Genomic DNA, 27,729 nt, shown 5'->3' with positions numbered 1-27,729 from the left:
TATAATGAGTAACTATTGTATATATCTGAGAGTACACAATATGCAAATTAAATATATTCTTTATATGGTTATCAGTTCGATATGAAGGAAAGATAACAAAGCACTGATAAAAAAAAGCACTTGATTATTAAATGCCGAAAGTAAATATTAATATATGTATGACGGGTATATCAGCTCCTGCGAGATAATCAAATAATCGTGTGTACACAATATTTAATATCACCGATTTTCTAGTGTTAGTTCAGTATTAAATAGTTACGCGACCGGGCAATGTCATCAGCCGAAAACAAAGACGCACCTGTTAAACCTAAACTTGCCACACAAGCTAGGAATGTGCATAAAGGTGGCAAAGAAGAGAAACCGAAAAAATGGTAGACATTGAGTATTGAATATATTTATGACTAACACACTCATAATTTTCTGAAATTTCTCATAACAGCTGCTGGAAAGCATACTTTCTGAGCGATATCTGCATACAGGTCACCGCCTGGTTGCTCCTCACCGCCGGCTTGTGCATTATAGCGTGCACCATTTATGTGGGTATTCTGATGGAAAATAATCGCGGTAAATGTGCGGATTTCAATCAAACTCATGAATTTGATTACGTAACGGAGCATACTGGCGCGTATGAGGAGCCAACGACAGAGAATTTGAACAAAAGCGTCAGGTAGGCTTTAAGCAAATTTCTCTTACTTATACTTATACAAAGCGAAATAAAGATTTTGTACTTTTACATTAAAAAAGTAATCAATAAACTAATAAAAAATAAATATCTCAGGTCTCTTGCTCTACCGATTTTGGATGTTGCGGAAGACAGAAACGGATGTAGAGTAATTAATTGCAAGGTCTCTTGTATGGACGCGTTTTATTTCTATGAAATGCTTTATAAGGCTACCACGGTAAGATTTAGTGATAAAATATATCTAAGTTAAAAAATAATCATAATTTTTTAAACATTAAAATGGTTAATTTTCAATGTACTCAAAGCTAAAAAGCTTGTCGCTTTGATATATAATATCCCCTATAGTTATAGCTCTGATAACATAAGAGGATGTAAAATGATATTGGTTATGTTCGTTCAGTTTACTTGGCAGCTATATGTTATAGCAGTCTGATCGGAACAATTTATTGGCAGATTACACAGTTACTTTGCGCAATAATTCATTCCAATTTTTTTTTTTTTTTTTAATATCTCATTAAGTAAAGAATTGTTCCACAAATTGAATTCTATATATATTGATCCGATATTATCTATTCCGACAAATAAGCAACTTCTTGGATAGGAAAAGAACGTGTGCAAAATTTCAGATCGATATATGGGAAACTTCTTCATGGTATAAAAAAAGTGTGATTATTATTTGTTATCGATAATACTATGTTGATTGTGGTGCCAATTCACGGTTTCGTCTAACGATCGATATAGGATGAAAGATAATCCAGCTACACTCTGTGGTCAAAGCAAACTAGGCAAAAGCTGCATAACTGATTTTGTATTAGATAAATGAAATGCTAAATTTACCAGTATTCATAGCATTTTGGAAAAAAAAAATATTCGAAAAAATTAACTAAAAATAATAAATCGCTATAGAGGAAGCGAGAATGTATTAGTACATATTAGTTTTGGTAAAATGCTTCGAAAGATCATCACATCTCTACATCATCCTTAAGAAATATTTTTCTTTAAATCAAATAATCAACTCGAGCATAGCAAATGTATAGTAAATCTTTATTTATTGTTAGCCGAACATTTTATACTCTTGCAACGTGCAGCAATTAAAGCTGACGAAAGACCATCAGGTGCATATGGTTTATAAAGATCTCCGTATTTCAATAGCATAACTGACAGATCGACCGATATTTTTGATGATTTAGTAGTTTTTAACAAAACCTACGCCCCGGCTCACACCGCCTTTCAACTACCTAACAAAAGCCGGCATCCAAATGCTGTGTGAGGCTAACTCTTAGCCATCATACTACACTGGATCATATTAGAGTGCTTAGAAATGTACATAACATAACCCAACTTTTCCCAAATTAAAAAAAAAAAAAACAAAAAAATAAAAAAATCAATTGGTTCGTTGAAGTTGCGAAGAAATATTCAAATTTCATTACCAATTATGCTTCATTATTTACACATTTGAAATAATTTTCAGTTTTTGGTATTTCAGCATTCTTTCCAAATTCGAAATATATAATCGCTTAACACAAATTACTGACCTAATGCTTTCTTTATTCGCTCAAAGGCTGCCACTTGCACCACTTTCGACGCGGTACTAATCAGAGAGCAGAGTTTTGTAAATGGTGTTTTAGACAATTTCTGGATTGATTGCAACCGGCCCATCTACGAGCTAGTAATTAGTGAGAGCAATGTTACATGTATTAAAAGTGGCGCCTTCAATTCACCGCTCTTCGTGGATACATATCTCTTGACGTTAAGTGGCCTACAATTGACTAAAGTTGGTAGTGGTACCTTGCTAGGTTTGCGTTCGCTGCGTTACCTAATCATTGACACACCACTTACCGACATAAATCGCGCTTTCTTCCAGCCAGTTCAATCGACACTGATGCACTTGCGCATGAATTGCGGTTTGACCATATTACCGAACGCCATATTCGGTGTGAGTACGTTGGAGAAATTAGAATATGCTGACCTAAGCAAAAATTTCTTTTACGGCCCACTAACACGACAAATGTTTCGAGCCACGCCCAATTTGCGCTATCTACACATGACACAATCGAGAGTCACTGCTATCGAAGCGGATGCATTTGACGATCTGAGTGGGGAGCTGGAAGTGCTTGATCTATCGGAAAATTTAATCAAAACTATTTCAAGCACTGTGCTAAAACCGTTATTGTTGGGTTCGAAGCGTACGCTGATCAGTTTGGCGCACAACAAGTGGAATTGTGTGTGTGAATTGCTGGAATTAGCTAAACTCTATCGAAAATACCGTAAGTCATTTTTAAGCAGCATCTTTTGTCAATCTCCTGAGCTTCAACATGGTAAGCCGTTGAATGAATTGATTTCCAAAGATGGTAATTGTATGTTGAAGAATATCAGCGAGACTTACGAATCGCTAGTCACCACAATTCATAATAGGGTAACTAGCACTCGCACTAAAACAACTAGACCAAGTGCAACAACTAATAGGACAATATCTACGACTACAATGCACCAAACAACACACACAACGATTAGCCCAACAACCACACAAAAACACTCTACATCTACTGTCAAATGCAACACCACAATCGCAACGTCAAACGTGAGTAACAACGCAATAGAAAGTGATGGCTCCAGCAGTCGGTCTAGTGCAGAGGATTTAAATACAATACAATTGCGTTGCTTGCACATTTTGAGAAGTGGGAACCAAAGAGAAGTGGTATCTAATACAGCGGTTTCCAAGCGCTCAAAAGCAGCTTTTGCGTCGGATTCTAAAAGCTTGTCTGAACTTAACCAAACAGAAACAAGCGAAGACATCGTCGAAAATTCCGTCGAGCTGGAGCAAAGCCTAACGGTAGCACCAACTGTCACGCAGTACTTAAGCAAAACTACTTCAGAAGTCGTCGGGATTACGAATATAACGAAGTTACGGAGCAAACGAGAATATCACAATCCATCGATGGCCTATTATAAATTTGAGGTTCCAACATATAATTTCAAGTTGACTTTGTTGGCGAATAATTCAGTGCAAGTGCTGATAAACGATTACACAGGACAACCGAAAATCAATATGATATGGTTTAGCCGCCAGAATGAAGTGGCTAGTATTGAGAATGACGATGAAGCAGCACAAAATATCGACTATCATTGTGAGATGTATCAAAGACCATATTTATTGGTTAGCAAACTTAGTGAGAACACCACTTATACATTTTGCATGTTAGAAATACCGCAAACAACGATTTCGCCATTCAATTGTCTGCCATTGTATGTGCCGAGTTCGATAATGGAACCAGATAATACCTGGATTACGCAGGAGGATAAACAATTCACTTTGGGCATGTTGTCATTGATTTTCACACTTTCGGCATTGTTTGGTGGAATCATTGCCTATTTCGGTATCAAAACATATCCGGAACTGTTGGAGGGATCGAAGAATGTTTTGGTTGTAAAGCGTTCAGAACAAGAGTCCGAATATTTGCAAAGTATGGGTTCCATTAAAAAGGAACCGCTTAGTAGACGATCAACAACAAAGTAAGTATGATATATTTGCGCAATATTGCCACTTTTGTACCCAGAAATAGAAGATGGTAGATGGAAGAGGGAACTTTAACGAATATAACCCATGAATTTAGAAAAAATAAAACAAAATTATAAACATATATCTCTTTTCATATTCCATCTATTTATATTATTTAATCGCAAATACTTTATCTGCAATATTATGGTTTGCAGGCATATACTAGCAGCTTCGGAAATGCCACCGTTGTCCTTGCCACCACCACCGCCATTCAGCGTATCGAATTACAATTTGGAGCGTTTATCGAGCATCAAATCGTCTTCTACATTATTTGAGAGTTCATTCTGTCCGCCGCCATTTTCCGTTCTGGACGATCAATATGAGTTGCCCAAGCAATATAGTCGAAATGTCGAAGAGGAGCGTTGCGTGCCCAATCCATATGCCATGAGCCCGTGTTCGCCACCACCCTTACCAAAGCGGAATCCGAGCATTACTTCGTCCATTGCGACAAATCGTTTCGCCAAAATTAAGTAATTGCAGGCATTTCAGAAAAGGGTTTTGAAATTAAACAGTAACTTAAAATGGTTATAATGTGAAAATTGGAATCAAGAAAATCAATTAAATTGTAATCTATATAAATATAATATGTGTACGTATCTCTAACAATTTCTAAAAAAATATAACAGCGACAAATATAATTCATACAATGTTTCTCTAAATATTTTATGTGAATAAATTTCGTAATTATTCCGAGCACCATCAACCAAGGGACTATCATACCATATACAGGGCTTAATAGGACTGAGTCGATTTAAAAGTAATTATTGAATCAATCGTTACAATCCTTTGAAAACATTCAAAATAGTCTCCTTCTGCGTCGATGCACGCAGCCAGCGCGATTTCCAAGCATTAAAGGTGTCACGGAAGGCATTCTCTGGTATAGCCTTGTGAGCCGAGGAACATGCTGCTTGTCATGCTCGGTCGTCTTAAAATGCTTACCTTTCATCGGCCTTTCAGGCAAGGAAACAAAAAATGTTTGATGGGGCCACATCTGGATGTAGGGTGGCTTTAATTCCAAATGCCAGTATTAACATTCTCAAGCCTAAATACATATTGTCGAATGCGTCGAACGAAAGCGGAACTGAATACTGAGTCCTACGCAAAGCCCTAGTTTCAAGATAAGATTTCATTATACAATCCATTCAACTGTCTCAATTTTTACTGGCAATGAGAAATTCTTTTCCATGAAACTTTAGTTTATAAAATATATAAAACTCATAGAAAGTGAACATTTTCAATATTTTTGAATACTTCAAACAGATTTTTACTTTCAGACACACATACATACAAAGACATATTTTTTCTACACATTTTAATTAAGAAACTAGGACGAAATGGTACGAAGCTTAACACAAAAAACTGTAATATTTACCTTACTTATAAAAACCACGAAATTATCTTTCTCAACCAGGCAACGGAGGATTCAATCGACGTATTCTCTGACAGTTGGATTCAAATCGGTGCATTAATGCCGGCGACAAGCCATACTCAGCGGAAAATGCGCATACAGCCCATGAAAAGACCTCATCTGAAACAACGTTCGGTAGCATCGAAAACCATGGTAAAAACAGCTATTAAAACACTAACGCGTAATCCACGAGTTGGCGTCTCGTTTATGGCAATCAAAAAATTTATTGAACAAAACTATTCCTTTACGGATACGAGCAAGCGATTTTACTTCGTCAAGCGTTACATTAGGAACTCGCTCGAGAAGGGTGAACTTATACGTACGAAGGGCTTTGGCGTGAGGGGTTCATTTCGTTTACCATTCAAAAAGCATGTTCTTAAAAAGAAACCGATCAAAAGGAAGCCAAATATCAATAAACAAAAACGTAAAGTCAGGAAGGCAAATATCAAAAAACGAAAACATAAAGTCAGAAACGCAAAACCTATTCAAAGAAAAGTTAGAAAACCAATGAAGGAGGTGACAAAATTGAATAATAGATCACGTGACGGACAATTGAGCGACGAAAACGCCATTGATGCAACTGCTTGTATCACCGAGGACCCGAAGCAAGAAATGAGCAATGTTGTGAGAAATCTGAATGACGTTTGAAAAGCAACACATGGCCAAACTGATGGTATACTCAAGGCATAAAACACGGCGATTAAAAAAAAAAAAAAACAAAAACAATATATATTTTTTATAAAAATAAACCACATTTCCTACCGCATTCGTGTAAATTTTTATGAATCTTGTTACAGAATCTGGCCTCTCTTTTTTTTGGAAGACAGCTATGGGTTTGTAGACAATGATCTGATATCGATCTTTTCGGTAAACGTGTAGCTTCATTGAAGGAAAGAATGTGCTCAATTTCTGACCAATATTTCGAAAACTGGGAATAGTGCATAATGATACATGGACATGGCTAAATTGACTCAGATCGTCGCGCAATTTTTTACGTTTTTTTTTTTATTTGTTGTGCATGTTTTCAGAAGAACTTTGTAACCTTCCTGAAAGTATCATACTTACTGATAGCATCGAACTCACTTTCTTAGAACATATACTTTTAGCCAATATTTTCTTTTTTGGACAAATGTAGTTCTGTGGCGAATGTGTGTTGCATAAAGAAATTCATGTTTGCTGGGTTACGGACGATAAGAACAAGTGTCTTATGTATTTAGATATTTATGTATGTATATATATTGATGTTTTGGTTGTTGGCACAGTCTGTCGCTTCAGCTATTTGCGGCTGTAGCTCGGCAATAATCTAAGAGAAACGCGCCTGTGAATATTCTATTTTTATTACATACTCATACATACAAACACACATAAATCTGCTTCGAAATCGACTAGATTATTGCCACAAGTACTCATTCACTTAAAAGTACATGAACGTAAAAACTCTCATGCTAATATACATACCATGTCTTTGGTATATATACTTATACAATATAACAGATATATACATTCATAAAATTTATTTATTTCATCTATCAATGAGTCGCGTGAATTTCATCGCGTGCCACAAGTACTTATGCATATGATTACTTTTACTTATTTGAGGCGTCTTTGTTCCTCATATAGCACTCATATAGGTAAGTCTTCCGCTGAATAAGTGAGAAGTATTTTCATGTTTGACAGAAAATTGCTGAAATTGTTTCCATGCAATTCCATTCCATTCTCAGGTGTTGGAGTGAGTACTATATACTTGAAAAGATTTATCTAAATTTTATTGCTTTATTGTGTGTTTTTGTTGTTCGATAAAGAGAGTGTCTTGTGGACATAATAAGAATCGTTTTTCAAAACAAAACTAGAAGGTTCATTGGATTATCGTTGCTATTTCTATTAAGCATGTTTTTGACACATATACTTAACGTTCTTCCACCTTTTTAACTTAGTTAAACCTTCCAAAAAGTATTAAGCTATTATCCAAATTTAATTATATTGCATAGTTGTGCTTTGTACACTTCAAAGTTCCGTTGTGAAATAATCATAATAACCACTTTTTAATTATAATTTACACATTCGTTTACACAATCTTCGCGTAAATCATATGTGTGACCACCGATAACATTACAACCACTCTCTTGCCACTCCTCACACGCATTTTGATCGGCATTGTAGTAGAAACCACTGATGAGCATATCGCAAAGACCTTGACCTTGTGGATGGGGTTGTAAGCAGTTTGCTGAATATATGATAATACAATAACAGTAAATGTTTTTATAAGATTACCAAAAAACCAACCTGGTCTTTCGGTCGCACTGCAACTGCTGAGAGCGCAAATAATCATTATTATTAATAAGTTCACTTTTGTCATAGTTACTGGAAATATAGTGAAACGTTTTTTATATTAAAGTAACTACTTTTCGGTTTTTAGTTATAGTTTTAAAATTTCCAGCATTAATGCTACTATTCCGACCACCTGTAGCGCTTATTTTCAACTGAGGCAAGCGTAATCGCTACTCGACCGTGAAAGTGAAAATAATTAAAAGATATTTGATATTTGTTTATAAAAATTATCAACTGTTGGCGAGGCTTTTGATAAAACAATAATACAGCACTGATAAAACAACAGACACACATGTGGTTACACGTTCCGGTTAATTAACCGTGTCTGTTTTTATACAACGCATCATATCTTTTTCATACCAGAGCAAATAAACACATGAATACAAGTGAGGTCAGACTGAACGAAATAAACCGTAAATGAGATGCTTTTGGAGGTGGATTACAGTATAATTGATATGTGGATATTTTGGTGATATATGTGCGAATTTCATCCACTTATGGATTTTGATAAAACAATTTAACTTCACTCGGCTGCCAAATCTTCCTATAGAAATATGTTGGAAAGAGATTCAAGATGAAGGTTTAGAACTTGGCCGAAATCATCGGTGCTTTTAATTTGAGAAAAAGTGAAATATGTCACTAGAAACACCAATAATAACAACTTTTCTGGCTGCAAACACTTCGAAGATGTGAAAACCCGAGTTTCACAGGGGGTTTTTGCCCTTAACAATTATATTTTGGTGGATTCGACAGCATTCCAAATAAAATGTAACAAATTAGATAAAGCAAATACAGCTAATGTTTCCACTCACATCATTATAAATTCCAGATTGCAAGCAGCAAAGCTATCAAAATTAAGCTTAACTTTCTAAAAGAAGTATGCGACTCTGCAGCTATACTGCTCCAGAGCAGAACACTACTTTCTTAATTTCTTTTTAAAATTTATAAAAAATATGTTTACTTCTAACTTATGCTGTTTGATTTACGACTAGTTTCAAGTAAATTTAGTTCGCTGCACGTTAGTGACTTTCATAGAATTTCGAAAATTCCGTCAACGTTTTGATTAATCGCCGCAGAGTGTTTGCGAATTCGAATACATAACGGTGAAGTGGTCAAAAGTTTATTTTCAAAATGGCGTTGCGCTAGCACAAATGAGACAATCCAGCAAAATAGTAGAATGATAAAGTAAATTAAAATTAAAAAAAAAATAAAAAACACTTATATAGGAGCAGAATATATTGACGTATGAAAATGCTTAAACGTTTAGAATAACAAATTGGCAAGTCAGCACGTTTTGCAAATAGTTCTATCAGCATAGAGACACTGTGATATTCTTGTGTCTACATTAGTTTAAGAGTAGTTCAGAAAGTAGTCACGGGAGACAAAGAACTATTTTTACACTGAACAGGGTATATTAAGTCCGCCACGAAGTTTGTAAACCAAATGGAAACCTCGGAAATCTTATAAAATATGCATATAAATTGTAGAGCGTGACCAGCTGAATCACTTTAAGTGAGTGTTTTGTGGGATTAGAAAGGAATCATCCAGCATGAGCTGCTCTAGTCTCGTCGACGAATGATTTCACATTTTACTGTCAACAACTGATGAGATTAAAGCAAGCAATCGGAAAAACGTCCAGAACTGTTTAACAGAAACGGTATCGTCTTCCATCAGGACAACGCTAGACATATTTGGTGACTCGGCAAAACCGGGGCGAACTTGGCTGGGTAGTTTTGAAGCATCGACCATATAGGCCTGACCTTACACCATCGGAATAGCATTTGTTTCGAGCAATGCAGAACTCAGAAGTCCCAGAAAATTTTTACACTGATGGAATAATGTCTCTAGCGGAAAAATGGGAAAAAGTGGTCGCCTAAAATGGTACATATGTATTTGGTTCATTAAAGTTCATTATAAATAAAAATAAAAAAAATAATTTGAAGTTTGGTTAGAAATACGAATAGACTTTTTCGACTTATGGTTCCTCAACCAGTTGCTTCAAGAAAAATAAGTCTTAGAGCTTACTTACTATGTGATTGCTAAACTCAAACGCTGCGCACCTGACACGACATCTCTAGACTTAGCGCTTTTCACTTGTGTCTATGCTTGTATAAATTTCACTGACATAAATTAATATTTACGAAAATTGTTTAAATATTTTAAGTTTGATTTCAATGTCAGCACTTGACGAATTTACCAAAGTGCAGAATATTCTGTCATGCTATGCCTATATGTATGATTTTTTTTCGTTTTTGCAAATATAGTTGATTGCCTGCACAAATTTCTAGTAGCTTTCGCTTCATACTTTAGGCAGTAAAGCAAACCCACACAACATTATGCGACTACATAGAAATTTTAAATATTGTTCAAACACCAAACCAACTAATTTTGAAAATATTATAAAGGTTACCCATTGTTTTGTATGTGAAAGAAATTTTCGATTTTTCAAAATTCAAAATTAAATTTGCACTTGACCGATGGCAGAGGCAGAGATCGTTAACGAATGCCCAGTAACCCAGAGACCCAGAAATGCATAAAAACGAGGAATCAATATATTGCAAAATGCACATGCACATGCTAAAGCATTTATTGTTTCAGTTCGTTGGTCTGGCTAATTTTAAAACAAAACTGGTTGTATGTTTGTATGTACTGTTGATCTGCTGTGTACATTGCACTTTTGGCAGCAGAAGCCCTCTAATTTGCAACGCAGTCTTATCTGCGCTATGCTCAGACGATCTAGTAGTTTATATGTACTTATATACTAGTCTAAGTACATGACAGTTGTTTCTTGTTTTCTAGCTGTTGTTCAGAGTTTGTAGTCTTTTTCAAAATACCTTCACATTGTTTAAGACATTTCTTGCGTTTTGCTATTGTTTTGTTAAACGCGTTCTTGGCAATGCCTACGAGTTAAAATAAAACTGAAAATGAGATGAAGAAGAAGAGAGATTTTTGTTTGCAACCACATTGTAAATTTTTCCTTTGTTTCTAATAAATTTTGTTAAGAGAGCTTTCAAGATTCCATATTATTGGTCAAACGTACTATGATTGACGCAAAGTTCTCTCGATAAGAAAAAAAAAACCAATTAGGTTGTAGTAGCGCTAATTCTTCATAGAAAACATAAGCTCTGTACTCTGGGCTATATTTTTCTTCATTCCACGATTTTAATCATTTATAACATGTTTAGATAACACAAGTAGCTCACAAACACAAAAGCTCGAGGCCTTAGCGTTCGCTTTCAATATGAATTAATAATTTAATTCACCTTGTGATACAATTTTTTTGAGTCCTCGCCGCCACTTCCAATTCACATTTCCAACAACTCATCTAGCACCAAAAACCTAAAATCTTTCGGATTACAAGATAAGGGGTATTCTACTTGTACTTTTCATTCATTCGGGTTTCTTTTCTCTTTTCCCGTGCTCGTACAGTTCGTGTAATTGTTTGCCGGCGGGAATCGTCACCCACTAAATCAACAGCATTTTCGCATGTGTGGGTGCTGAAATATATTTAAAATTTTTCATCTTTCAAATGACGGAAATGTGCAATAAATAAACGCTTGTCAAGCGATTATAACAAAAATGCTTCGTCACAGATTTTCACACAGCTAATGGAGCTATGGTAATACTAAGCATAAAATATGATACATATAAATTAATTTATTATTGTGGAATGACAAAGCCCATAAGAACTACTTACAACAATAATAATCGCATTTGTGTGATAGTTAAGATTAAAGGGATATAAATTGTCATGTTGTGCTTTTAGAATTATTACTGCATCTGCCACAAGTGATATGTATGAATGTAATAGTCGCATGTGTCAATTGGTTGAAAAGTTTGGCAGAATTTAATTCAATTCTGCTATTAGAGGACTAGCTTTGGATTTGCTAACTATTAAAATACTCTTAGACTTCTACTTGTAAAACCAGAATAGTGGAGTAAAAGAATTTTCGCTGCAGAGTCAAAGCGTTCGGGCCAGTCAACTCCACCACGTTAAACCTTAATGATGTCTTACTCGAAACCGTATTTTTCAAATCGAACGATGCCGAGACTATCGCACGTATTCTTTTGAATTTCGACAGTAACTTCCACTAATTACATTTTTTGTTATAATATTATTGCCATTAAAACATATATATATACTACCCATTTTGTCGTTCACAATTCAAACTGTTTTACATATTGTCCTAAATTTTACTAGAAATTCTTAATGAACTAAAAATTCACTTTTCATTATTTTACATATAGCACGAGTTCTCAGAATCAGCGCCAGCCGTTGCGGTAATCTTAAGAAAGTTTATACCAAATAATGACTGAGTAGGAACGTTTAGTACAAAAAAAAAAAATCTAAAACTAATTTTAAACAATATATATATGTGTTCTGAATCTGAAGTAGAGAAGTTCTATTCCTGTTTTATAAGAGCCAGAATAAATGATCAAAGTTAGGTCTTTTTAATCTGTAGTATTAAATATTCTTTGAGCATGAAAGGTTCACAGTCCATACTTAAGTTGTGCCCAAATATAATCTTAGCTAAGCATTATTGCGAACTGAGTAGTCGTTTGCGTTTCACAGTCAGTGCTTAGTTTCTATAAAACTTTATTATGATGTATGGCAACGTAATGTCATCCATAAAAATATGTTTGAAATATTTAAATTATTACAGACAATACATAAATATGCGAGGAAAGTCATATCGAAAATGAATGAAAACCACAAAAGAACCCCGAATTTCAACGAAAGCGAATCGGAGCACCTATTAGAACTGATAGAAATCTCAATCCGATTCTATATTTTTTCACAAGAAAAGCAATTTCTTATTTCTTATTATTTTTCTTCTGACAAATAATTGAAAATTTAAAACAAAAATCAGCTGTTAAGCAATGCTTAAGTATCCTATTTTCAGTAATTAAGCATAACTTAAGTATGAACTGTAATATTATTTTCCTGTTCTATCTTAAGCAGTGGACTGTGAAACTAAGGTTTTGACAGCGCAGCTTTTACTCGTTTGTTTTCTTCAAAATTAAGGATTGTCTGCCTACCACTGCGGTTAGCTCATGACTTCATAAACTATAGTATAATTTTTTTCTGCTCGCAAGAGAGAGCTCTCTAATCTCACTTTCGTCAGATTTTAAGCGAGTCGCCAGACCGTTGTTGCCTCGCTCTATAACAGGGGATATATGGACACTACGTGACCTGCAGTGGTTCCAGCCAACAACCAGAACTTGGGCGACTATGCAATCTTTTTGACCCAGAGTGAACACTTAGCAATCCTCTGTACTACATACACTTAGCAAAGTCAATCTCGCTCAATTCCACTCCAAACTCTCAGACCGTGATTTAAATATCTCGGGGGACATGCCTTCTGGCGAAATGGATGAAATTGATAATCAAACGCTTACGCTTCATTTAATCAAAAAACATTAAATGCGAGGAAGTTGAAAAAAAGTTACAGCTATTAAAAAATTATTGAAAATAATGAAAAAATTCACTAAGTGTTGAAATTTTTTTATAAAAAAGGAAAGAATACCGCGCAAGCCACCAATGACATTTTTGAAGTTTACGGACACGATGCTGTATCAATTCGTGTAGCACAACAATAGTTGGTCACTTCCGTTCTGGAAATTTCGATGTGAACGATGCACCTGTCTGCGAAAAATTTAATGAACCGAATTAACATCTGCGATTCTTTGCTGAAACAAAATGAAATGGAACCATTTCTTAAACGGAATTGTAACCGGAGACGAAAGTGGAACAAATACGACAATAATGTGCGAAAAAGATCATGGCCTAAGCGTGGTGAAGCTCAACAAATGTTCGCAAAGCTGGGATTGATGCCTCGAAAGGTTATGCTAAGTGTTCGGTGGTATTAGAAAGGAATCATCCACTATGAGCTGGTTTAGAATGGTCGAACGATTGATTCTACATCAATACAACAACTGATGAGATTGTAGCAAGTAATCCAAAAAAAAAAAAGGGAGGAACTGATCATCAGGAAATGCTTCGTCTTCCATCAGGGCAACGCTAGACCACTCACATTTTTGTTGACTCGGCAAAAATTAGAACAGTTTGGCTGGGAAGTTTTGACACATCCACCGTATAGCTCTAACTTTACACCATCGTACTACAATTTGTTTTGGTCAATGCAGAACTCCTTTAATTTAGTAAAGTGGGCTTCAAGAGATGCCTGCGAAAATTACTTTTCGCTGTTTTTCGTCGAGAAACCAGAATAATGTCTCTAGCAGAAAAATAGCAAAAAGAGATCAACCGAAATGGTATATACATATTTGGTTAATTCAAGTTCATTATAAATGTAAAACAATTACTTGAAGTTTGATTAGAAATACGAAAAGACTTTTTTCGACTACCCAATATTAACTGGAATTTCACATGTTAAAGCAAATAAAAATACGTAAAATTGAAAAGAAAATTACCGAAGTATGTGTTCAAAGTGATTACTTTCGATCAGCATAACAGTTTATGAGCATCGATTTGTAGCATAACTAAAGATATAAGTATACATATGTAAATAAGGTATATGTAACGTCGGAAACAGAACTCACTACGAATCTGCATGGAAGAGCCCAGAAAAGCCGGTAAAAAAAACGGCGTCGCTGGAAGATCGCAAGTGGTTACCAGAATTAGAGTTAAGAAAAAGCTTCGATTTAGTAAATTTATACGAGGGAGATTTTTCTGACAAAATATCATGAATACGCGAAAAAATTAAAATATTTTCATAAAAATAAAAAAGTTACCTTACTTATTGAACACTACTAATAGTTCAGAATCAAACCTATATTTATTTTATGATCAAGGCATAGTTTCGACTTTATTTACTAATCTTGTTAGAACACTTGTATCCCACTGAAATCATACCATCACATATTTTCTACTTATCGACCTATTTAAATAGGATATAATACCTATAATACATAAGATGTCAGAATATGTTTGACCTAGTTTTATGAAATAAATCATAGCAGATGTTAGATTGCTTAATAATTGGGCAATTTTTAAAAATTTCGAAGATATGAGTACTAAAATTTATAATTATATGTTTCAGCACCTATGTAAGTATTTAACTTATTCATAGATACATACTCGTAGGCATTTACTCGTGTATGTTATATTTTACTTTCCTCCATAAACATGCAAATAAATATGTATGTATATTTAGGTATACAGTCAAGTACCAATAATGAATTATATTACAGTTATATACATGTTATATCTATTTTTCTTACATACAAATTTGTTGTTGTATTTTGAGGTTTCTAGCTTCCGTTAAATATTTTTATTGCTGTTGTAAACACTTTGGGTTTATATTTTTTGCTTTTTTTCGAAATATTTATATCGCCAAATTATTAGTGTTGTTACTGTTGTTATTGTCGGAGCTTAGCCCAGATGAACGATATTTTAATGAGATTTATAGTAGATTTCCAAAAGAAAACATTTCAAATGTCAGACGCGGCAATCCGATCAGCGGCGGGCAGTGCCATCGGCCACCAGGCAGCAGGCCAGCAGGCAACCTGGCAGCATGGCAAAAAACCATGCACACACATGAACTCATATGCATATGGAGACGAAGGGGGCATTAGTGACTGTCGGTCTAAACATGAATTTAGTGGGTGAATTTGTTGTTGTCGGCTTTTCTTAAACAAATATGTACATATGTATATATGACACATGTGTATGCATGTATTTGTATGCGCCTAACTGTGCTTTGACGTGGACAATTGTCTCAATGCCTCCATCGTCCAGTTCAGTTTTGTCACTGAGTCAAAACGGGAAGAATTCAAATTCATTCACGCCAAACACCGAGCGTCCATCACACGCGCCATTGCTCCTGTCGCTGACTCAAGTGAAAGACAAATCCAACGTCGCTTCAGAAGATTCATTGCGATTTATACTAAATAAATACTACTTACCGTTAGTACTTGTATAAGCGAGGGCGTTGGCGCATTTCATTCCTTGCATTTACGCGTTTTTCGTTTCCAGTTTACGTGCGCGTGTGTGTGTTCATTGCATTTGATAGCTAATTAGTGCCTGACAAGTGCATTTCAAGTGTAACGCTTTATTTCGTTTATAGAAGAGAAAGAAGAAAAACAAAACCAACACAATGGGCAACTCAACAATGGTAAAGATTAATAGATGTACATATGTATAAAGTTATATAATATTTTAGAAATTTAATAAATGATCTTCGAAGAGAAATTTGTAACGGCAAAATATTTCTTTAGTTTAGCGCTGGTTGCAGACGAGTATTTGCTCATATTGCTATTATTTACTTAGTAGAAAGTCATTTATTGTAGACCTACGGGTCCCTGGGAGAGCATTAATTCCTTAAAAAGTTAATTTTTAGCCAAATCTCTTCCATATCAATAATTTTTATTAATATCACATGAATTCAATTATTTAGTTGATGAAATTACAAATATATTTTTGAAACTTGCCAATTGCTAAATGATAAAAAAAAATCCAGGCAGCTCCTCAGAACTAATGATTTTTTCTGGTCCACAGGATTTAGTTAAAGTGCCGTAAAAGTTTTGGAAGCAGCTGAAAATGTACTATTTATCCTAATCAAGAACTTTACTCACTTTGTTGGAAGTGTATGCACGAGTATGCGTCTAATTTACTTTAGTTTTAAGTTTCACTACGAGCCGAAGGTCCTGGCAGCCAGTGCTCCTTTTTCTCGTGTAAATAAAATAATTGTATTTTTTTTTTTCACATTTATAAATAAATAAAATAAGTTTCACTAAAACTGAAATCAAACTACATTGAAGTCCTCTCACTTTCTATTATGAGGAAAAAATAGTGAAACTGTGTTCATAATTTTAAAAATTTTAAATTTTTTTTTATTCTTCAAAATCTATGTCGTCAATTTCGAAGCAATCTTCTTTGCCCGCATTACAATTGTATCAAAATTTTTTCCAATCCTCGAAACAGTTTTTAAAGTCAATGTCCGGAATAGCATTCAAGGTGCGTAGCGATTCAGGTTTCATGTGATCAATTGACTCAAACCGGTTTCTCCGGAGCGGTCGTTTGAGTTTGCTGAATAGTCAGAAGTCACACGAAGCTTAATCAGGGAATACGATCGGAAATCTGAGTGAACCACTCCTCGATAGTCCAACAAAACTGTCAATATGAATTGCTTTGACATAGTTTTTTCAGCTTCGGCTCACCTTCGCCACGACCTTCGGCCGATTGATCGTCTGTTTCTGGATCGTAAGCATAGATTCAAGACTCATCGCCAGGAATAATACGCATTGTTTCACAGACATTAACATGATGATGTTTTTATGATTGAGTGATTTTAGGTCCAATCATGCTCTCACTTCTCTTAGGCGAAAATTATCTTTCAAATAGGGTTTCACTGATCTTTCTGATATTTCTACCTTTCCAGTAAGTTCTCTGACTATTAATCGTCGATACTCAAGCACAAATTCTGATATTTTACAGACGTGTTGATCATCAGTTGATGTTGGCAGCCGTCCTGCACATGGTTCGTCGCCAACGAACCTCTTTGAATAATTTTTACCAATAAAATTACTTGCTTGCTACAAACAATTATCATCGAAAGCCCTTTTGTGAATACCTTCACTCATCGTAAAATTCGCTGAATGTACTTTGTGTGCTTCAGAAAGATTATTTTGATGTGATATTTGACACAGATTAAAAAGCTTTAATATATTTTGCCCTCAGTAGTATATAGCACCTTGAAAGCAAAATTCTTACCATTTGTGCTGTTTCTCAAGTCTAACAGGTAACTTAGTTCGGTTTCTAAAAATATCATGCTTAATAATAATAGACATTAAGTACAAAGGCGAATGAAATAAAAGGTGAATCCATACGTGGAAGCGTGCATGGTATTATCCGCTGATGATATCGGAAAAAGTTTCCAGTAAGGAGGGAAAAACTACATCATGATTCTTGTTGTTTTGAGTTGTTATCGTCTGCTAAAGCGCAACTTTCAAAAGATCAGTCCGACGGTTCTACTTGATGTGGCTTCAAATCCAAAGAATTTCTGCTGATTATAGTGTAGGTAAAAACTTACTACTAAAAATTTTATAATTGTTAGGGACTAATTGAAAATCTAAAAGCACTTCCATAAGTAAGTTGAGAAAACTAATTTAAATAGAACCTGAGTCAATAAGTAACAGTTTAGCAAAAACTATTTAGTTTCAGTTTTGAAATCGTAAATGGTCTACATAAATGATGCCTTTATTTCTAATGAGTATAAAAACGGTAAATTGAAAGATGTTGATCTCTATCGACTATAGTAAAATAGTAGAGTATTTATGTCATGCAGTTTTTTATGAAACGGTCAGGCAATGGTTTCAAAAGATAGAAAGCTAAAAAAAAAACAAAAAATTAAACAAAACTGAACGCCCGAAATTAATTAAATTTCTTGTAATTTTCAACTTTAGAATTTTACGAGAGACATACACTGAACTGAAGTGAGTGCACAAAACAAATAACATAAAGTGGTTCTTCTCCAGGCTTGTCAAAAGTAAATGGATTGACTCAATTAAACTCAAAATTCGGAGCAATGTAAATGTGCTCACCCTTCAATAATGCAAATGAATCGTTCAAGAGAAGTGTATAGAAAAAAGTAAACAGACAAAAATTTATATTCGGCTGAAATAAGAGAGAAAAATGATTAAGAAGTATGTTTTTTTGAGAAATACGCAGTTGTGTGCACACGCAGTTTTTGTGTTTCTCAAAAAAGATACTTCTTAATAATTTTTCTCTCTTATTTCAGCCGAATATAAATTTTTGTCTGTTTTACTTTTTTCTATACACTTTTCTTGCCATCAAAATACCTGTTGATTCCAATTTGGGAACTTTATTGGCAAATTCATACAAATACTATATTACACATTTTCTTTATATCAGCGGTGGCAGACGTGGTTGAATATGTACGAATAAACACTCTGGTAGGCATACAAGATAAAATATTTGTATATACATAGATGTTGCTGTCGTAATATAGTTGTAGCATTTTCCAAGGTTCGAGGCCATGTGGTGAAGGGTGCCTTAGACACTTTATAAGTGTTTTCCGCAGAAAGCAGCAATAATTCAATTCAAAATGCAATTTTGTCGGCCGTCAGTAAATATGCAAACAAGATATTCTCACAAWATWCRTACTTTTTTTTWTTTTTTTTTTTTTTTTTTTWTTTTTTYKTWTTTWKTTTTTTTTTWTTTTTTTTTTTTTTTTTTGTGTGTGTGTAAAGACAATTTTCACAAAGACCGCATGCAGCTGTTAAACACCTCAATCGTGGGACCATTAAGAGCAGCTACAAAGTGCACGCATTTTATTTTACTTTATTTAATTTTTTTAATTTTTATATATGTAGATGTAATGTAGGTATGTGTGTGTATGTCGTATGCGTGCTTGTTTGCAATTTCACAGGTAAATGTATTTAAATGCTTTTGTCGGCAAACCACAGCAAAGAACAAGAAACAACTATAAATTGCGACACAACTTAAAAATATCATAAATATATATGACGAATTTTAAAAATAAACACTTTGAAAAGATTAATTAATTTAAAAAAATATATTTTCAATGCAATTTTCAATATGCTAAAGACACCTCCCATTGTCCACAAAATGCAAGCAGCGTCGCTAATGTGCGGTAAAAATGCAATGTGGCGTGCATTAGGATGCAAATCCACACATACACATAACTATACAAATTTACATGCGCAAAATGCTTAGAAATTTAAGAAAGCATTGTAAGTACACATGTTCGCCAAAAATCATGCTGTAGAAAATATTTTCTAAAATCCTAGCCAAGAAAGCTAAATTTGCATCTTATAAATGCAAGTATATACAACCAAAACACATACATATATGCATATGAATATGCATATAAACATATAAACCTTAAGGAAATGGCATGTTGCAACAATTTTCGTCATATGCTGCATTCGACACCAAGCGCACCCCAACACTTGCTGGGCTCAAGTGGGTGCATGCATTTATGTATTTTTAATTCATACATATGCATATATGTATATTTATATTCGTAGATATGTATATGCACACATCAGTGCATGTGGCACGACGCGTCAACTCACTGGTGCGGCAATAAATTTCTAAATATTGCCATTACATATTAGGTGGGCATTGCTAGGGCAACAAAAAGCGCTTACTCTGCGGCGCGCGTTGAATGAGCAGAGGAAATCTGCATACATGTGTATAATTCGTTTTGACATTTACATGGCGCAAATAAATGCGGCTCGAGGCGATTCCGAAGGCGCGAATGATGCGTCGAATTGGCGAAAATTCAGACGGAAGATCTATTGGTGAGTGAAAAAAGAAAATGCTTTTACCCAACGCGTGATTTATTGGATATTGCCGAAGTTTGTGATGAGCTGCCACTTCAATTGCGGTTGAAAGTATTCGTGTTGTACGAATAATTAATAATTTTTATAGAATGAAAGCGCCTCCTCACAGATATAAGATTTCTGAGGTAAACTTAGCAAGCCCAGGGCCCTTTTTTTGGTTTAAAAAGAAAAAATGTGACTATGACGCAACATTTTTTGCTATAAATATCGAGGTACATGTAACAGGCCATTTTTTGGTAGTGAATTTACTATTTTAATTCCTTTTTTTCTCAGCTGCTATTAGATAATCAATATGGTAGCTCCACTGTCACTCTCCAGAACGAGGATCGACTTTCTGTAATAATAGCAACCTATAAAATGAATAATACATACAGCTACAGAATAAATTCTTCTTTTAAGCTTAAATTCGTCCAGATGTTCTCAAGATCAACTTTTTGCAATGATTTCCTTCGTATCTTCTATTTATTTAATGCACCACTCAGTTAACGGATAGCGAGCCTCAACGGAGAATATGCTTTTCTTAAAAAAAATTATTACGGTGGTCCAATGGCTTCATTTTTTGACAAATTTAAGCGGCTGCTGGCCCAAACTTTTTCACAAAATTCCTCATGTTGTGGCATGAAACAGTGCCAATTCTTAAGAACGTCTTGGAATCGACACTTGTCTGAACAGCAGCAATATTTTCATTCGAAATACAATGAAAAAGCACATACCATCACATACATATGAAAAATGTCCAAAACGACACTTAAAACTCATATCATCCATATTTGAAAGCTGGGTTTAAGGACTAAATAATTCTAAAAGTCATTTCATTCACAAAATTAATAAACCTCAAATACCTTGCTGGGTATAAAATTTCCGAAAAATGTCATTATTTGGCACAAAAGAAATTCTGAGTGCCACTCATATGTGGCAGAGCTGTCTGCTATACCCTGAAATATGCATTCCTTCGCCGATACATTTCAAAAATATACATATGTATACAAGTATACTGCGCGCCCTCTGAGAGTGCGTTGACAGCGTCCATTGCAGCCGCTGCCCTATTGCAACTGCTAATGTGCCATTTACCGCGGTTTGGCCTGCTCAGTCGTAATCGTTGTCGTCGTCGTCGTGGTCGTGGTGTCGTCCTCACACATTTCGCTCCCAGCCGCCAATCGCCAGCCTTTAGCCTGGCCCATGGCGGGCGAGGTTGTGCGGCATTAGGCTGGGCCAAGCGGTCATTAATCGCAAATTATTAACGTTATTATGTATTGCGTCTTCCAACGTAACGGCCGGAGGCGGTGTGTTTTTGGCGTTCAGGTGTAAGCGCGTTGGCGGCAGCAACAACTACCAACACCACCACTAACTGCGGTTCTATAAAGCAGCTATATATTAATTTTGCAACAGCTACAACAACTACTTCAATCGCTCTTCTGCTGTTGCTGCTACTTGGTGTGCCTTCCACACCAACAACATCAATTTGCATAGCATTTAGCGATTTAGCGTTTAGTTGGTTCCAAAGAAAGCGCCGCAAATAACACCCAACCACAGACGCCCAACGATCGGTGCGCCGCATTGCTAAACGTACGCGCATCCAACGCAAACACGCTCCGCGCCACAATACTATAAGTTTGCAATCACAATTTATTGCATTGTCCTTAGCAAGTTGTCACTGTCGTAGTCGTTGTTGTGTGTCTTGTCGTGCCGTGTCGTGTTGCCACGCCTTGTGTCGTCTCGTGTTATCCTTATTGGTGAATTATCTACGACTTCACACGCTTGATTTTTATTTAACTGGAAAGACAGCAACACAATGGTGAGTATCCTGGCGGGATATAGCGAAATATTGCGACGATCAATATAAACAAGTGACAAAATATTGAAAAATATCACATCTATAAGGCGACTAATAAAAACTTACATAATAACATACCAAAATTAATTTGTATTTTCAATGAAATCCTTCTACGATTTGGAAAAATTTCAAATGAAAATCGTCTCAGTAAACTATTAAATTTCGTTAATGGCCAATTGCTAATTTTGTGAATTAATTGTCAGTAATAATCATTATATTTTAAAACTTAAGTACTCATCCTATTTTGAGAATTTGTTTTGGTGGGAAATTTTTTGAAAAATTATTTTTTATGGGCTGTTGTATGCAAATTTGCAAAGTTTTGCGGTTCAAATTGTACGATAGAATAGGAGGTAGAAAAAAAAAAAGAAATAAGAATATATTGGGTAGTCACAAAAGTCTTTTCGTATTTCTAATGAAACGTCAACTAATTTTTTTATATTTATAATAATAAATAAATAAACAAATATGTACCAGTTCGGTCGACCACTGGAGTGTAAATATAAATTTCGAAATTTCCAGAACGGAAGCGAGCGAACCACTATTGTGCAAGCCGAACTGATACAGCATCATCTCCGTAAACTTCACAAATTTCATTGGTGACTTGCGAGATATACTACTGCAACGACATCTATTGACAAAATACGGACAGATTTTTTCGACTACCCAATATTTAATATTGCGTTTTACTTAGTTTCGACTACTTGTATGGAGATGACGAAAGTTATAATATTATTTCATATTCTTGGAAGGAAAACTGAATAAAATTGCACTGAAAAAGTAAAAACTAAATATAAAATCTTAACTACAGTTTGAGAACAAGTTTTAAGTATATCCAATATCCTATCAAAAATATTTATATATCGTTACTTCACTTTTTTATCGATACATTTCGACAGCGGTGACATCTAACGATTTAGATTTTTGAGGGCGAGTCAAGCTAAGGTCTTCATGTATCTCAGAATTGTTCTGGGATCTATATCCTCAGAGGATTTCCACGAGGCTGACTGCAAACACTTTAAATATCATGAAGGCCTTATACTATGTGAGATGATTAAAGTGATAATGCGGACTTAATTGTAAAGAAATACTAATTTGAAAATAAAAAAAAAAAAATATTACACAATTTGTTTTTAGGTTTTGCGAAAAGACTTGTTGCTATATGTTTTAAATTAAAAAAACCCAATATTCCAAAGAAATTTCAAGGTGCTATTTTTTATTCGTGTAAAGAGGAAAGAGGGAACATTTGTCTAAAAGTTTAAGTCAAGAATAAGAAAAATATTTACTTCGGTTTCACCAATAAATATACCTATGAAACCTAAGCTACCACGTTGTTCAATAAGTTTTGTTCGTTTGTCGGGTTCCTTACCCATAATTTTATGATTCGAAATACACTTTATATAGTATATATATATATTAGTATAATCTCCCTGAACAATATAACACAATCGATCCAACCAACCTATAATCTGTGGATACCATCACTGAAGTGAGAATCCGGAAGGTCTGCAAAATGCCCTTCAACAGCCGTTTTGACCTCTTCGTTTGATGAAAAACGCTTGCCACGCATACATTTTTTTAAACAAATTGAAGTCGCTGGTGGCTAAATTTGGTGAATACGGTGGATGCTCCAACAATTCGAACTTTAAATCTTGGATTTTAGTAATTGTCAAAATGCTCTTATGACACGGTGCATTGTTCTGATGAAAAAGGAATTTTTTCTTCTGCAAACCGGATTTTTTCACGAATTTGTTACAAATGGTTGCAATAATATTCACAATTAATTACAAGGTCCTGAATCAAAACAAGAGGCAATACTTGTTTTACTAGTTTTACTAGTTTAGCCTCTTGTTTTGATTCAGGAACTTGGTGTAAGAACCAATTCTCATCCATAGTGATGAAGCCACTCATAAAATCCACTTCATCCATTTTAAAATGCTCCAAATGTTGCTGAGAAAGTCGCATTTGAATGTGTTTTTGTTCCATTGTTAGCGAATGCGGTTCACTTAAAATGTAGCTCACTCTACCTAGTGAGATGTGTAGAGCCTCTACTAAATCTTTCTGAGTCAATCTTCTAAAACCATATTCTGCAGTTTGGCCATGTTTTCCGGTGTAGATGCGATTTTTGGACCTCCTACACGTGGATCGTCGTCGAGGCTTGTACGACCACGTTTAAATTCAGCAATCAAAATATAGATTTATACATATTTTATTTATTATTTAAGCAACTGTTTTTTCCATCTAATTGCCATAGTTAGTTCTAAAATTAATAAAATATTTTTCTTTTAATTTTAGGATGAACTCTCCAAAGACCAAATCGAGCGTAAGTATCGCCATTGTATCGCTGCAAAGCCCATACATACACCTACTTTACACCCCACTCATACGCCTCTGCGTTAATTCACAACTTAAGGCATTTCAAAACATCAACACCTGTTCAAAACAGTGTAGTAATTTCAAAAGACACAACATAATTTCAAATGCCCACATATCGTATGGCCCCGACTCTTTTGTTTGTCGAACATTTTTATATTGTGCTGGTGCGCTGGCGCCGCGCTGTTGAATCGCGATAATGGCAAACAAGTAGCGCATAATCTTAAAGCGGCTGACAAAACTGCCAACACACGCGATCATTGCAATACCCAATATTTCCGCCTAGTTTGCACGAGGTGGGTTGGCAGTAAACAATCACCGGCACCGCATGACGTTTGCCACATGCCACAAAATGTGTCAGTAAACGCCTACGCACGTGATTAGAAAAATTTTATGATGAAAGCTCCACCGAAAGTGCTCTCTCACAAAGGCATAAGCAAGCCAATATTGGAAAGGAACACATTAATGTATTTGTACTCTGTTTATTGCTGACTGCATGCTGCGTTTGCTTGGAAGAAAAACAAATTTACTTCAAATACTAGCCGTTTTCGAGAAGTAGTTCGGCTTTTGATATGCTTAACTAGTTGCTAATGCAATGGGTGCACTATTTGTTTAGGCATTGCGTGTCTGGCGGTTTTCATTTGCATATATTAATACATAAAAGTATACATAGATACCCTAAAAGCCAGCAAAAGTGTACTTTCAAATTTATGTCATAGCATTAAACTTTCAATTCTCGCCACAAAAAATCAATGAGACAGCATTATTTAGCTAATGTTCAGGGCCTTCGGCGACACTTAAACTGTTACCTAGCTAGTCTCGTGTGCATAAGTTATCAAGGCTGTATTTCTGAAATTAATACTCGGATCAACTTGAAAATTTAGGACCCCCTTAACAGAACTGTCAAAACAGCTGTCAGAATCAAAGTATATGTCTGTCATATATTTTTGAGAAAAAATATTCTTTCCGTGAGGCTTACCCAAAATTTATAATTTTACTACCTAACCATCTACAGCGCGGCGCATATCTTCGTATATTTCCAAAATCGACAGAGACTGTTTAGGCGCTCCAACAATGATAAAAAATTGCTCACTGGTGTTTCTTGATTCCCGAAGCCACATACATATACAATTATATAATGTCATAAATAGACAAATGTATGCAAAGCACCCATTAAGTAAGGGTCTTAAGACTTGAACTTAATTTCAAAACAAATCACATTTCATCTCTCAGTCCTTCCCCCGCAGTCCTGGCTTTCCTAAACTTTACTAAAACTACCTCCAATATCTTCCCACAGTCTTGCGTAATGCTTTCAACGCATTCGATGCCGAAAAGAATGGCTACATCAACACCACCATGGTGGGCACCATTCTAAGCATGTTGGGTCATCAATTGGACGATGCTATGTTGGCCGAAATTATCGCCGAAGTCGATGAGGATGGTTCGGGGCAAATTGAGTTCGAAGAATTCACCACATTGGCGGCGCGTTTCCTCGTTGAGGAGGACGCCGAAGCGATGCAAGCCGAACTGAAAGAGGCATTCCGTTTATACGATAAGGAGGGTAACGGTTACATCACCACCGGTGTGCTGCGCGAGATTCTGCGTGAATTGGACGATAAATTGACCAATGACGATTTGGACATGATGATTGAGGAAATCGATTCTGATGGCTCAGGAACGGTTGATTTCGATGGTGAGTTCAAAACCAAAACCAATGAAAATTTATAGTTTTTCCTTGCATAATTAGTAGAAAATTTATTAAAAATTTTAATTTCTTCTTTTGCTTAGAATTCATGGAGGTCATGACCGGCGAGTAAGCGGTAAATACTACGCAGGCGCTGCACCATTTATATGGCCGCAAATCTTTACCTACGGAATATGTAGTATTTTACAAAAACCAAAAATGCCAACAACAATGGAAAAACACTCACACACAAACACAGGCTCGTCAAACAGAATTATTTTTAAACTTTGTTATAATTTTTGTTAAAATATTTAAAACACATATATATATTTAAATCAACAAAAGAAAAGCAACCATTAAAAGTAAAGTCCATTAAGTTATTGTTAAATAAAAAAAGTACATATATATATAATACAACTTAACTGTTTTGCCCTTATGTTATAGAGAAAATTGTTAAATACATTAATGTTTTCGTCCCTTTTCGTGCAACTATCAAACCACTTTTGTATGTACACATTGCATACCAAGTCAAGGGCTTGTGACTCAACACCCAACACATAAGTCATGAACATAAATAAAAGTAACATGCATGCATTATAAATACAAACATTTTTATTGTTTTTATTTTACAAATTATCAAAAATTATTAAAAAATATTTTATCAACTGCGTCTTACTGGGTTGTGCGTCATGCGATGTGCAACTATGACGCGGAGTAACAAGTTTCTAAACAATTATTGTTAAATATATTTATGATAAAAAATTATATATATACTATTCAAGTTAAAGTTAAATTAAATATAAATCCGATTTTTTGCAATGCTCGTCGTAATTGAACCAAACAAGAAAGAAAGTCTACTAAGTTTAAACTAAGTTTTACAACAACAACGCGTATATATATTTACGTATATGCATTTTAATACATACTTATACATTTACGTAGCCAAAAAAATATGTTTTTTTCAAGAAAGTCTCCAAATTTATTGTTAAATTATTTGTTTTTCTATTCAAATGTTAATGTTGTTATGTGAAAAAAATATTATCCATTGTTCAATTGTTCGTGAAAATTTATTATTATTATAATTATTATTATTCAAAATACTATCATATTACGCAATATGTATGTATATGCCAATACACTTAGAGGAAATATATACATATGAATGAAGTAAATACTCGTGTAAGTACACATTTACTACAACACACACACACTCCTAAATCGCAAGGATATGCCGTTATTGATACAAAGGTTTCCTATAAAAATACTTTTTTTGGTAATTTAAGCTATAAACTACACGTTCTTTAATGAAAACATACTTGACTCCACCAATTTCAAATAAAACCACAAAAACAAAGTCAACTTACAAAAATTAAATAGAAAATCAAGTAATTCAATTTCAACCTCGAATTATAACAACAAAAAAAAAACAAAAACACAACAATTGTTTTATAAACAAATGGCAACTAAACAAAATAAGCGCAGCTTATAAATAAAACAAGAAAACCAATGAACC

General features: G+C 34.8%; 4 protein-coding genes across 6 annotated transcripts; 3 read left to right on the top strand and 1 right to left on the bottom strand.

Moving 5' to 3' along the window:
• Nucleotides 1-270: 270 nt before the first annotated feature.
• Nucleotides 271-4,745, top strand: LOC108978205. Its single transcript, XM_018948361.1, has 5 exons — nucleotides 271-371; nucleotides 440-667; nucleotides 779-899; nucleotides 2,244-4,195; nucleotides 4,397-4,745. Exons 1-5 carry the CDS (start codon nucleotides 271-273, stop codon nucleotides 4,713-4,715), a joined length of 2,721 nt encoding a protein of 906 aa, XP_018803906.1. The 3' UTR covers nucleotides 4,716-4,745.
• A 725-nt stretch (nucleotides 4,746-5,470) lies between these two features.
• Nucleotides 5,471-6,415, top strand: LOC108978326 (histone H1-like). Its single transcript, XM_018948550.1, has 2 exons — nucleotides 5,471-5,578; nucleotides 5,653-6,415. Exons 1-2 carry the CDS (start codon nucleotides 5,576-5,578, stop codon nucleotides 6,295-6,297), a joined length of 648 nt encoding a protein of 215 aa, XP_018804095.1. The 5' UTR covers nucleotides 5,471-5,575; the 3' UTR covers nucleotides 6,298-6,415.
• A 978-nt stretch (nucleotides 6,416-7,393) lies between these two features.
• Nucleotides 7,394-10,402, bottom strand: LOC108978327 (kunitz-type serine protease inhibitor nigrescinin-1-like). 2 transcript variants are annotated; one of them, XM_018948551.1, is made up of 3 exons: nucleotides 10,388-10,402; nucleotides 7,933-8,010; nucleotides 7,394-7,873 (listed from the first exon to the last, which is right to left on the bottom strand). In XM_018948551.1, the coding sequence occupies exons 1-3, from the start codon at nucleotides 10,389-10,391 to the stop codon at nucleotides 7,692-7,694; spliced, it is 264 nt and encodes an 87-aa protein (XP_018804096.1). In that variant the 5' UTR covers nucleotides 10,392-10,402; the 3' UTR covers nucleotides 7,394-7,691. The 2 variants fall into 2 exon arrangements, with proteins under 2 accessions (XP_018804096.1, XP_018804097.1); XM_018948552.1 differs by lacking the exon at nucleotides 10,388-10,402 and adding an exon at nucleotides 10,007-10,101.
• Nucleotides 10,403-15,793: 5,391 nt separating this feature from the next.
• LOC108978312 (troponin C) lies at nucleotides 15,794-26,825 on the top strand. Of its 2 annotated transcripts, none has more exons than XM_018948526.1 (4): nucleotides 15,794-16,112; nucleotides 24,455-24,482; nucleotides 25,830-26,225; nucleotides 26,321-26,825. In XM_018948526.1, the coding sequence occupies exons 1-4, from the start codon at nucleotides 16,095-16,097 to the stop codon at nucleotides 26,347-26,349; spliced, it is 471 nt and encodes a 156-aa protein (XP_018804071.1). In that variant the 5' UTR covers nucleotides 15,794-16,094; the 3' UTR covers nucleotides 26,350-26,825. The 2 variants fall into 2 exon arrangements, with proteins under 2 accessions (XP_018804071.1, XP_018804072.1); XM_018948527.1 differs by lacking the exon at nucleotides 15,794-16,112 and adding an exon at nucleotides 21,417-22,123.
• Nucleotides 26,826-27,729: the final 904 nt, after the last annotated feature.

Source organism: Bactrocera latifrons, unplaced genomic scaffold (assembly GCF_001853355.1).
Source record: "Bactrocera latifrons isolate USDA-ARS-PBARC rearing strain unplaced genomic scaffold, ASM185335v1 scaffold_12, whole genome shotgun sequence".
Lineage (NCBI taxonomy): Eukaryota > Metazoa > Arthropoda > Insecta > Diptera > Tephritidae > Bactrocera > Bactrocera latifrons.
Note: the sequence above shows the minus strand (reverse complement) of the source record. Positions and strands in the feature narration are given on the sequence as shown.